General features: G+C 45.8%; 1 protein-coding gene across 2 annotated transcripts in view; it reads right to left on the reverse strand.

Moving 5' to 3' along the window:
- Positions 1-12076, reverse strand: part of SDK1 (sidekick cell adhesion molecule 1) — an 865094-nt gene that overhangs the window by 348223 nt on the left and 504795 nt on the right. For both annotated transcript variants that reach the window (XM_080830507.1, XM_080830508.1), the window contains exon 5: positions 430-563. In XM_080830507.1, the coding sequence (XP_080686633.1) occupies positions 430-563 (134 nt within the window). The remainder of the gene's footprint in view (positions 1-429; positions 564-12076) is intronic.

Here is a 12076-nt window from a genome sequence, read left to right on the forward strand (position 1 = left end):
CGATAAAAATTCGAAAAAGAAATACTGCTAATTTTAAAACAACTTACCATATACGTATTTTCTCAAAGATCTTATTTTTAAATTAAACTTATATAACCTGTGCTTAATCTAGTCCCAAAGAAGGTTCACAGATACAATTCCTTATAAATCAGGATTTTTTTGTTGTTCAAAACAGTACGCAGTAATAGTCCGCAAAAGCAAAAATATTTTAAATCCCCAATCAGATAAGAGCTCACAGTCAGAATCATCTGTTGTGCTCCATTTTCTGCATACCACTTCAAAGAAAGCAACTATTGGCACTGGATCGATCTTAAACCATCACCACTATCTCAGAGAGGGATTTACCGCAAAATGTCCCATGAGACATATATTAATTAAATCAAGATTTTTTTCGCTTTCAGAATTACCATTCGAAATTTCAAAACTCACTTGCGACACTCAAATGAATGAGCGGGCTGGTCTTGTTCTCCCCGTTCCGCTCGTTGACGGCCTGTGCGTAGTAAGCCCCGGCGTCACCCGCGGTCGCAGCGAGGATCACCAGTTGGTTCTCCAGCGTGATGGCTCTGTGTCAGACAAGAGACAGTGTCAAAACCACTCCATGGGACTTCTTGTTCGTAAGGCAAATTAATTTATCAGGCCAACTAGAAAGGAATGTCCAAGATGTAGAAAAGCTAGAAGGATAAAAAAACAAACATACAGGCAGACCTCAGGAATATGGTGTTGGCTAAGTCTTCTCTGGCCCAGTTCACACTCCTTCGGGGAGGGTCTGAACCCTCTGACCCTTGGCTGTGAGGAAGACAACATTTTGGAACAGATAAATCTAAGGTCTGTTGAAACTCAAAGCTTCCTCTGGGAATGTGTAACAAGTTAGAAGAAATTCCAGAAGAGTTGGTCTTTTCCCTTCAAGTAGGGCTGTTTGATCGCACAATGGTCACAAACCTTGCAAATGCAGGGCTGAATCACCCCAAACCTGGACTGGAGGCAAAAGGATTCACTGCAATTTCCTTCACCTCCCAAGGAGCCTCATTAGAGCCTCTGTACCTCTATTTCTCAACTAGTGGGTTGAAGAAAAGTTGCCAATGGGCAGTGCTGACCCCTTCAACTTGATTTTCCCATAACCACTAACGCTAAGACTGCACATTCTTCACCCGGGCCCCCTCCCCACGTTCCAGAGTACAGTCTAGCCCATCATCATTGAGACCCTCTCGTATGCCCCAGTCCTGCTGCAAAAAGGAACCTCAGAGACACATTTGACCCACCACCTTCTCTTAGAAATGAGGAAAGTGAAGATCATAGAGGTTAAGTTATTTGTTCAAGGTAACAGAGCAACATGACAATACCAGAGGGAGGACCTGTCTTCCCACACGTGGACTAGTGCTCTGCTGGGCAGATCACACACGGACTCACCAGAGTACTTATTTAAAAGAAGAGGAAGAAAAGTAACAAAGATATAACTTCCATAAATCCAAGCAGCTTTCAATGAAAATAAGTGTCCTAGTAGTCCTTTGCTCTTGCTATAATTTGCAGAATTTGTTAACAAAGCAAAAAAATACAAAGGGTGGACTGGGCGTTGCAAGAAAGACACACATTCTGAGCACCCAAGAGCCCTTTTGTCCCAGCTCTTATCCAAACGCCAGAAGCACCCGGGATCTGGAGTGAGCTGTGTTGCTGACCACAGGTTGTTACTCTACAGGGAATACATTTATTTGTTTATTTTATTTTATTTTAAAGATTTTATTTATTTATTTGACAGAGATCACAAGTAGGCAGAGAAGCAGGCAGAGAGAGAGGAGGAAGCAGGCTCCCCAGTGAGAAGAGAGCCCGACGTGGGGCTCGATCCCAGGACCCTGGGATCATAACCTGAGCTGAAGGCAGAGGCTTTAACCCACTGAGCCACCCAGGTGCCCCTATTTGTTCATTTTAAATCCTAAACAGTTGCAGCCCTTCCAAATTCAGGTAATATCTCTGTTCTTGTAACATTTAAAAAAACAAACAAACATGCAAACTGCTTGAGCTATCATGAATTTTACTATAATAATAATCTTTTTCTTCCTGCTACTTTTTGGAAAGTCCCTTTAGACACTCTCCACTTTTGCACATTATACAAGATTATCTTACGAAGTTACTGCTTATTCAGGGTTCCATAGGATATATCGCAGTTTGAGGTCTCTGTGACTAACCTACCTCCTTTCTCACTTACGAAAATTTCCCTATTAATAAGTTTTCAATTTTTAGTCCCATAAAAATCTCTCAAAGAAGTTTTACTATAATTATTTATGACTCCTTTATAGATTCCTTTATAGAGCCATAGAAATTGTTCCATTTTATTTTAGTATATGTTACCCTGGCACCTAAAATTAAATATGAATATTTATTATACCTAAGTTACACATTTAATAGTACAATTTAAAAAACTGAATATGCCATAACTTTTTCCCCTAACATCTAATTTTTGCTGTAGTAATTTCAAATATGCCTAGTATCTCTCAGAATTATTCTTCAAAAATGCCTATTAATTCTCTATATTATTTATGACATTGTCCCAAGGGTATTGAAAATAAAAAGTACATAAGGAATAAAAATATTAAAGTTTACATCTATTATAATTTGTATCTTTAAGTTCATTTTTTGCCCTCCTAGGTTTTAATTTCTAGACCATTTTAAGTCAAAACTTATGAAGAAAAACTTATCTATGCCAAAAAAGACAGCACAAAAATGCCAAAACTTTAGAGAACACTAGATTAATGAGGTTCAGTTCCCCAGAAGACTTTATTCTTTTTTCTCATCCAACTCTTTCTGAGCAGAGCATTTCTACAAAAGAAACTCAGTTTTTAAAATGAAAAAAATTTTTTTTTTAAAGATTTTATTTAATTTGACAGACAGAGATCACAGGTAGGCAGAGAGAGAGGAAGGGAAGCAGGCTCATGGCTGGGCAGAGAGCCCGATGTGGGACTCGATCCCAGGACCCTGGGATCGTGACCTGAGCTGAAGGCAGAGGCTTTAACCCACTGAGCCACCCAGGCGCCCTAAAATGAAAATTGAACCATCTGAAGACATTCTTCTTAATTTCAGATAATTCAGATCACAGTTATAATGCTTAAGAACAGAGCAATTTTTAAAGACACTGAAGCAGGTCATTTACCACGCATTCATTCTGAGTCTTCCTCCCTAACAGACCCCAATGATTCTGCTGTGCCCACGCCCGGCCCAGGCCGCCATGTATGCCAGGAAGCTGGCCCATCCTAGCACCAGGTTTGGATCTTGGTCATCAGAGGCCAGTTCAGGTACGGGCACCACATGTAAGACCTGAGGAAGTGGCATGGGACCCAGGCTGCCTGGCTGGACAAAGGGGAGGGGCACACTTGGGGGTGAGCTCTCACCCCTGCTGGAGACCAGGCAGGAGGTCCCACACTTGGAGGTTGCCAGCCACCCTTGCAATGCTGGGGAAAGCGTGTGTAGACAAAAGCAGGAGGGACAGAATTTTGAAAGTCAGAGCACGTTAGACAATAGCGTGAAGGTGATGATGAGAAAGTAAGCTAAGTGATCCTTTACTGTAAATCTCCTATGTGTCCATAAAACATTCTGGGGAAACATCAGGTTACTGAGCTGGGGGCTGACTTCCCACATCTATTCCACGTCCCCACCATTTTACAGTAGGCCTCTGGTTTGGATAATTGACCCTAATCAGTCTAAACCAGCCGTGGTGATCCAATCCCTCTTGCCAGGGACTGACAGAGGAACCCGGGCTTGAGCCGGTTGGCCTGGGGTAGGTATATGGTGACTGTCCTTGCTCTAAGGCAGTCACGCCCAAGTTCTTCTCACCAGACAGAAGGGCAGGATTTCCACGTCCTCCACCAGACGTGAATGAAGAAGCGTGCTGTCCAGATGTTCGCGGTGGCAACTGTATGGCCACGAAGGGAACAACCTTAGCATGAAGCTGATGACGTTGGTGGCAGGACAGAGAGAAAAGAAAGTAGCTAAGTCCTTTGCCTTGATAACCTGACCGAGTCAATGACCCAACCAGCCCGCAGTCCATCCTCTCTGGCTTCCTGTTTCATGGGGTGATATACTTCATTCACATTTAAACTTATTGAAGTTAGGGTTTCTGTTTCTAGAAGTCAAATGAATTCTGACACAGATACAAAACAGCATGGGCAGGAGCACCCACTTGGGGTTCAAAGAAAGAAGAGTGTGTCCTCGGTGCATAGAAAATAATCCTGTGTGTTTCTCTCTGTACGTGTATATATAAATGTTAATAGTACTTAACTTTGAGTGGTAAGATTATAACTAATTGTCTTTTGATTTCTGTATTTTAAAATATCTTTCCACAATAAATCACTTTTGAACCAGGAGAACAACTTTCAGAATGAATGCAAGGCATGTGTTTAGTGCTTTGCCCGTTATACAGACTACTTGGCTTTTTTAATCACATAATTCCAAAGTACTAATTTAAAACTTACATTGACTTTACAGGAAAATTATAGCATTAAGCCAAGGAGATTTTTACTTTATTTTCACTTTATTAAAAAAAATGTGTGTATGGTTTTATATGAAATTATTTCCTTAGTCTTCCCCCATTTTAATTCTACATTTGAAAATGAAACCTTCTAATTCCATCGGATAGTAATAAAGAAAATAATACAGAAATGTAAAAGTTGAGCTCACTAAAGCTTGGGAAAGCAGATTGCCAGACTCATGAGGAGCAAGTTGAAGGGTTGCTGGCTGCTGACCGTAAGCACAGGGACGGTTCTCAGAGAGAAATCGGCTGTCCTGAGTAATGCAGCGGTTCAGAGGAGGACTCATTTGGAAGGGCACATTCCAAGTGCTTTTGGGCTCTGCACTTGGTTCTCCCAACATTTTCTTGAGGGAATTGGCAAAATGAGAATTCTCTATTTCAGGGAAGTTAAAACCTTAGAGGCAATCCCTGGAGTCTTTGACCATCAGGTCTGATCAAAATCACCTATGAGGGGAAAATGCCCCTGGACACCTAGACCCAAGGGTTCAGGCACTGGCTGCATGGGGATGGGTGGGGATGGCAAGCAGTGGGCATATCTACAAGTGAGCTTCCTGCCCTGCTTGCCAGTGTCAGGGGTCCTCGATTTCTTAATGCCATACAGAACACCGGCTTTCCAACCTGCGGCCCTGACATGTTAATTACGGCAGCACCAGTTTGGTGGCTGCCCTACTTGCCCCTCCCCTCGGAGCTGCCCAGGACGGGGAAGGAAAGTGAGGGTAGACATTTGCCCAGACTGCTGTGGGAAGACAATCTACTAACCATCTTCCTTATGTAGTCACATCCCCAGGCCTACCTCAGAACAGAGGCCATATGAACCCAAACCAGGTGCACACAGCCCAGGTCCCATGGAGCTTAGATTCAGTGCTTTTATGAACTACAAGAAGTAACAGGAAACACTTTATTGACTTTCCCTTAAGAGTGGGAAGGGAGAGGGAGGGGCCGTTCAAGCTTTCCACCAGCTTAGTTGCCAGTGTGGTCCATGCCTTGCCAAACACTTCAATTTAATTCATGCAGGGACTCTTTCCTATAGGACGTATGGTTAATTTCATTAGGGCAAGTATATGGGGAAATATAATTAAATTTATATAAATTCAATCTATTCTACATCAGCTGTGAACCGTTAATTACAGACACAAGTGGGGGTACATTAGAGGATAGGAGTTCTAAATGATAACTCCCTTAAAACTGTTTGGATTTGAAGCCTGTTCAATACACACATGTTCTGTCTTAGACACAGTTGCCGTCAGTATTTAAGCACAGAGCATGACAAATATGCACATATTCATATTGGCATAGTTCCTGTGATTGATCATTTTTGGAGGAACCCAGGGAAGAAAGGGGGTCACCTGACCATTCAGTGAGACTGTACCAAACACTGGTGGTGTGTGCGACACTGTCCAGGGAAAGTCATGGGGAAATACGGTTCCTGAACACGAGGACGTAGCTCAATGGGGAGAACACATCCAAAAGACAGAAAAAGAGAATGATAGGTCTGCAAAGTCCCAAATACATATTTTACAGAATTTTAAAGGAGGAGCAGAGAAGCCAAAGAGACAGCTGAAAATGTGGAGGTCTGACCACATCTATCTTCCCGATGACAGCTTCTTAGTACAATGCGGATGAGATGTCATATTAGAGACAGGCCAGGCTCTCTAACCAAGAACACATGTAGCAGCTCAGGAGCAGGAGGGTTGCTTCTGGAGGTGACACAGAAGGAAGTACCATCCTCAGCTCTGCCGAGCCTCCCACCTGCATGTCTCACCTCCCACCTGAAACTCTGGTCAAGGGCTCTGACTTGTCCTGCCCCAAAGGACAAAGCATCTACCTCTCCTCCAAAAAGGGAGGAAGGGCCTGGCCTGGGGCTTCCCAGACTGCTCGCCAGGAGCACAGGCACTGGGTGGGCATCGGGGTTGGCTCGCCTAGCAGCGGCAGAGAGGGAACTTCCGTGTACCGTAAAGAGAAACAAAGAGAGACACCCTCCTGAGTGCACGATGTCTGTCTCTGAGTAAAAACAGAAGGGACACCAGAGCTCAAAGCTCATTCATCTTCTCCAAGACTGCTTCCTGGTGGGTTGAGGTAAAACATGGTCTGCCTTCAAATTAAAATCTCAAATGGTCTACAGAGGAAGCACCCCCTCATTCTGCCAGTACAAGATGATTACAGACAATGGGTAGTAAGTCCACAGGTAGACCCAGGCCGAGGGAAGTACAGTACTCTGTGTTGACATAGAGAGGTCCTGGAAATGCCCAGATAAGTATGACCTGGATAGGTCAAGAGGCCTGGAATGAGGTCTGGCTCTGGTTCGTTCCCTCAAGCTCACTACTTGGTTTTGTCATCTATGAAACAGGGGTGACAGTACTCATCACAAGGGCCTTCGTGTGCAAATGAGGCAGTGCTGGGAGTGGGGCTGGCACGAAGTCTCCACTCAGTGTCCGCCGGATCACAGATGCGGTGCATGTGGATGGCAGGTGGTCAGATAACAAATGTAGTCAACCATCCTCCTTCTAGGACTAAATACCAGATACTTTTTAGAGTTTTACTGAACAGGTGGCCATACAAACATGGCCAAGTCACTGAGTCACCAGCTTAATATCATCAAGTCATCTGAAGCTAGTATGACCTGAAGCCATGTGCACAGGGGCCAGAGGGATGCTTCAGCAAAAAGGCCCAGAAAAGCCTCCTTTCCCAGTACCCACCCCCCCATCTCCCACTCCAACAGCGACACCTATGATATTCGACTTTAACGCTGGAAAAATCCCTGGCCTCTTCTCAACACATGTTGATATGTCAGTAACAGAATGCATCCTTTTCCTCTTGGAAAGATACTACACAGCAGAAGAGACAGGAAAGAGGGAAAGAAATTTCAGGGTAACCCAATACACCACTGAAGGGTTTATTCCATCAGGGATTTTCGCTCAGGAGAAATGTATTTCTTTACAGCAGTGCTTCTTAAGTTTTCTAGCTACTTTTACTTATTTACTTTTCTAGTTTACTCATTTTGTTTTTAAAAAAAATTGTTTTTCTAATTACTTTTAAAAAGGATTTTAATCAATGTATATTTTACCCAGGGTCTTTTGTTATTTTAGGCTAATGGTTCCAGTTCTGGGCACGAATAAGAGGCCACGCCCAAATTCTGGCCTGGTCACATGTGGAAAAAGAAAGTTGACCGAGGAAGGTTCAAACAGAGCTGAAGTTCAGGCATAAAAATTCCCAGCCACATTCATTTTTTTCCCCTACCAAAACAAAACAAGTAGAAAAAGAAAAAAGGCTCAGCACAATGTGTAGGATGTGTAGTCAGGTCCTTAAACGTTGGCTCTGACCCAGACCGTAAAATCTACTCAAACTAGAAACCGTTAAAAAGGATGACAGGAAGACTTCTAGAACCCAGATAGGCCCCAACGAAATCCTCCCAGAGGGGGCTCTCCTGAGAGCCTCTCCAAAGAGTGGACAGATCTGAAAAAATTCACTTTATATATGGCATCATAAAAGCAATACATATGTCAGCCCAGAATTAAATGTGTATTGCCATGGCCAACTGAGACACTCTTCCCTGAACTGACGGCCTGTAGAGCGAGGTGCCGCCAAGCCTGTGGACACGAGAACCCCGCCCAGCGAAGGCCCCCGGCCGGCATGTGTGCGCCAGTGTGACCACCAGTCGTTCCCAAGGCAGCCATCCCCGCCTAGTGGGCTATGTCGGGAAGGCTGAGGCTGGCGATTCAAACATCCAGACAAGTCATACAGTTTCTCTCCGAATCTCCCTTCCTTCCGCACATGGCACATGGAGGCTTTCTCCCTCCTGCAGAGGAAGGGGCAGTGGGCAGACCACTTGACCCTGGCTCTGCATGGTAGCGCCTGTGTGGGGTCATGTCGTTGGGACAGGATCAAGCACGAGGAGTAGCAGCCATGAAAGAGAGTGCTTCTTGAAGAGCAAACAATAGTGAGGAATGCTGGTAGATCTCTGGGGGACAGAATGCTTCTGGAATGTTCTCTCCCTTGCAAGTCAGTCATGGCAAAAGTTCCTCTTTAAAGGAAGGTAATTATGACAAAGAGCTTCTGCTCTTTGTTAAACGGTCTTTGATGACTCAGGGACAAAGCTGTGCCTGCAGAGCACACGTGGCTGTGGCACAGTCACAACGCCTCAAGGATTACAGCTGCTGCTCCATGGCGGCGGCCCTGCACGTGCTTCAGGGAAACACACGCTCCCCCGACTGTGGGGCGAGAGCCCCGTGCTCCAGGACAGAACTCTGCCAGCAGTGAAGATGACAATAAATCTACAAGAATACCTGACGTTCCTGTAACTCTTTGCTTCTGGAAACCACCAGTATGAGCTGTGGCCTAAGTGTATAAACCGAAGGCTCCACCATACAACCCACAAGCCTTCCGGGCTCACACACATAGCCTGGCAAACAAACGCAGGGCAATGGCAAAACAGTCAACAGAGCAACTAATTTATAAATAAGGCTGAGAGGTATTTAAAACACTGGGCTCCTAAACTAAACCCTCAGCAAGGGTTACCACATCCCTTATTAGTGCGAAATGAAAATATCCTCCGGGACTGTGGGCTGGGCTAAGGGCCCAGAAGACCTTGCATTATTTACCTCGCACTGGGAGTTACTCCAAAGGTTCGGATCAGCGGATCCAACAGAACTGTTAGCCACAGCTGGGAGATGGACAGCTGTGTTTTCTTCCCCTGAGTTCTGACAGGTCCCTCCGCGTTCCATTTCAGCAGGGGTGAGCCTGCCTGTCTTCGATGTATCTCTCTGAGAACAGGCCCCCTGGCTCCCCCCGTTCATCCCACTACCTGGGGCTACGTGCAGTTCCACAGAAGGAGCAAGAAGCCCCTTTCAGCCATCCTCCTCTGCCAAGCTGCTCTGCCTGCCCCACAGAGTGGTAAGAGGCAGACTTCTCTGAGCACGTTCCAGGGGCGTGGCATGTGCTCAGTGCTCTGAGCACAGCACCACAGCTGGTTCTCCCAGTACCCAGTGGTTGTGACCAAGAAGTGGATGGAGAGATCACTACAGGGGACCCTCCTCTACCAACCCCCACCCCACCCCCCGCCAGCTGTGGGCACTGAGAGGCTGCTTGTCTGTCAGTGGTGATAACAAAGGCATCCATTGCTTAGCACTGGCATGAGAAACAAACGAGATAACATAAAGACTGATTAGCGACATGCCTGGCATATGCCCCCAACTCCAAAATGTTGAGTTACTGTTGTTACCCCTACTTTACAGATAGGAAACAGATACTATTATAGGAGAAGGAACTTTCCCAAATAAAGCAGAGGAATCAAGATTCTAACCCAGTCCCCTTCACCCCACCCACCCTAAATTCTCCCAAGTTCCCTCACCTGAGTCTAGCCACCTTCTGTCTCCCAATACCTGGTGGGGCACAAGGCCAGGAATTGTATTTGACACAAACCTTTGTCCTGCTGTTCAAGAGTTTTTCGGCCTGGGTGCATGCCTCTCCCTCCCTCTCATCTCTCTTCCTCTTTCCTCTGTCTCCATCTCTCCCTGTCTCCATCTGTCCCTTTCTGTCTCTCTTGCCCACTTCTCTAGGACTCAGGTCAGGCTCCCCATTAACTAAGGCAGTGCCCAGCATGAGCCAGTGATCATGGAGCTGGTGATGCACTTGGCTTTGTCAAAGTCCCAAGTGTTGACATCTACCAGGAGGACCACTCCTCCACAATAGGCCAGAGCTTGTGAGGGGAGCCCCATGCCTCCGAGGTGAATAAGCAGGAGGTGAGGGGTTCCCCTCCTATCCTGCCAGAACCCACAAGCCAGGCCTCTTTGGTCATTCTGGTAGGAATTAACTTCCCCACGAGGTCCAGCCATTGCTCCTGCTAACAAGAGGCAGAGATTAGAGGCTTGGGGTCGGCTATGAAGATTAGTGATCATTTCCTTTGGAGACAGACAATCCTTTTTTCTCAAGAACTACCCACTTCAGACTTTTCCAGGAAAAGCTTTATAAAACCATTTGATTTGGACGTTAGGATGTGTCTAAAATGAGAAAATAGGCAGGCAAATTCAGATTTGCCAGGGTAAATGGTGATATGCCCAAAATACAGCTGTAAATAATTTAAAGAGGATCATTTTGGGAAAGTCTAAGTATATTGAAAACATTATTAACCATGACAATACACCTGTGAGGTACAGGCAGTGTGCGTATTTAGGTAACATCACTCATAGTGCCTAGACACCCCACATGAAGACAAAATGAGGAAAATGGATAAAAATAGAAAAAAAGGGTAACAGCCGCTTTTCCCAACTGTCTCCACTTCCTGCCATTGTTAACGATCATGCAGTTCATTTCCATGACAAACATAACACTAACATAAAACGTAATTGCCTCCGTTTGTCTTCATGGAGAACTGCGCTGTTGTTCCTTAGGTGCTGATGGATTTGTTCTTGGTCCTTGGCCACATTTCTCAACAGGCATTTTAGGTTTGCCCCAAGCAAACCCACACCCTGGCCCCAAATGATTACAATGAACCAGGCACTAGGTCTGAACAAAGTGAAAGACCACAGCCCACTCTTTGCCAGAGTTACCCAAAGGTAAACCCCCTGGGAGTCCCTGAAGGAAAGGCCAGCCTTGCAGGGTGGACAGGCAGGAAAAGGTGCGGCCCAACTCCCAGACCCCATGTGTAGCATAGGTGCTCCCTTTGAGTCTACAGAATAGTGGCCCCAGGGCTGGCCATGTGCTAACCCCCAAAGCCAGTAAATATATGACCTCACATGGCAGAGGCACTCTGCAGATGTGATTAAGGATTCTGAAATGGGAAGATGATACTGGGTGATCTCGGTGGGTCCAAATTATCACAGGGGTCCCTAAAAGGGAAAGCAGTCAGGACAGCTAGAGCCAGAAAGAGATCTGAGGGTGCAACTCTGTGGGCTTGAAGGTGGATGAGGGGCTACGGGTCTAAGAACACTTAGAGCTGGAAAGGCAAGAAGCAGGTTCTTCCCCAGACCCTCCAGAGGAACGCAGCCCTCTACACACCATCAGACTCATGTCAGACTTCTGACCTCTAGCATGGCAAGAAAATAGACCCTGAAAATAGACCCTGGCAAGAAAATAGTCACTGGGTTTGTGGAAATTTGTTACAGCGGCCACAGAAAAGCCTTAAAAACGTTAGTTCTCTGGGCTCCGTTTCTTCATCTCTGAAACGAGAGATCTGCCTAGCTCCCAGAGCCATCTTGTGTATTAAAAAATCAGTTGGAAGTGCGTGCATGTGCTAAGCATGGGGCCAGACACTACCAATACTCAACAATGCATGTCCCACATCACACCGCAGGATGGGCACTGAGCTTTCTCTGACTGGGTGTTGGCATCCGTGTGCTTATTTGTGGCGAGACTTTCAATCAAGGGCATTTGCAATCTGTCTCTTCCTTCCCTGCAGGGTCTTACCAAGCAATCTGGGGTGGCAGCAGAGTCTAGAGAAGGGAGAGTCTTGGGAATTCACCCCAAGGAGAGAAACAAAGTCTGGAGTGGATCCAGAAAGGGAGAGGGAGAGCAAAGAGGCCAGGCTGGTGGGGAGGTCACTGGGAGGAAGGAGAGAGGGTAGAA

The sequence above is a fragment of the Martes martes genome, assembly GCF_963455335.1.
Source record: "Martes martes genome assembly, chromosome: 18".
NCBI classification, from domain to species: domain Eukaryota; kingdom Metazoa; phylum Chordata; class Mammalia; order Carnivora; family Mustelidae; genus Martes; species Martes martes.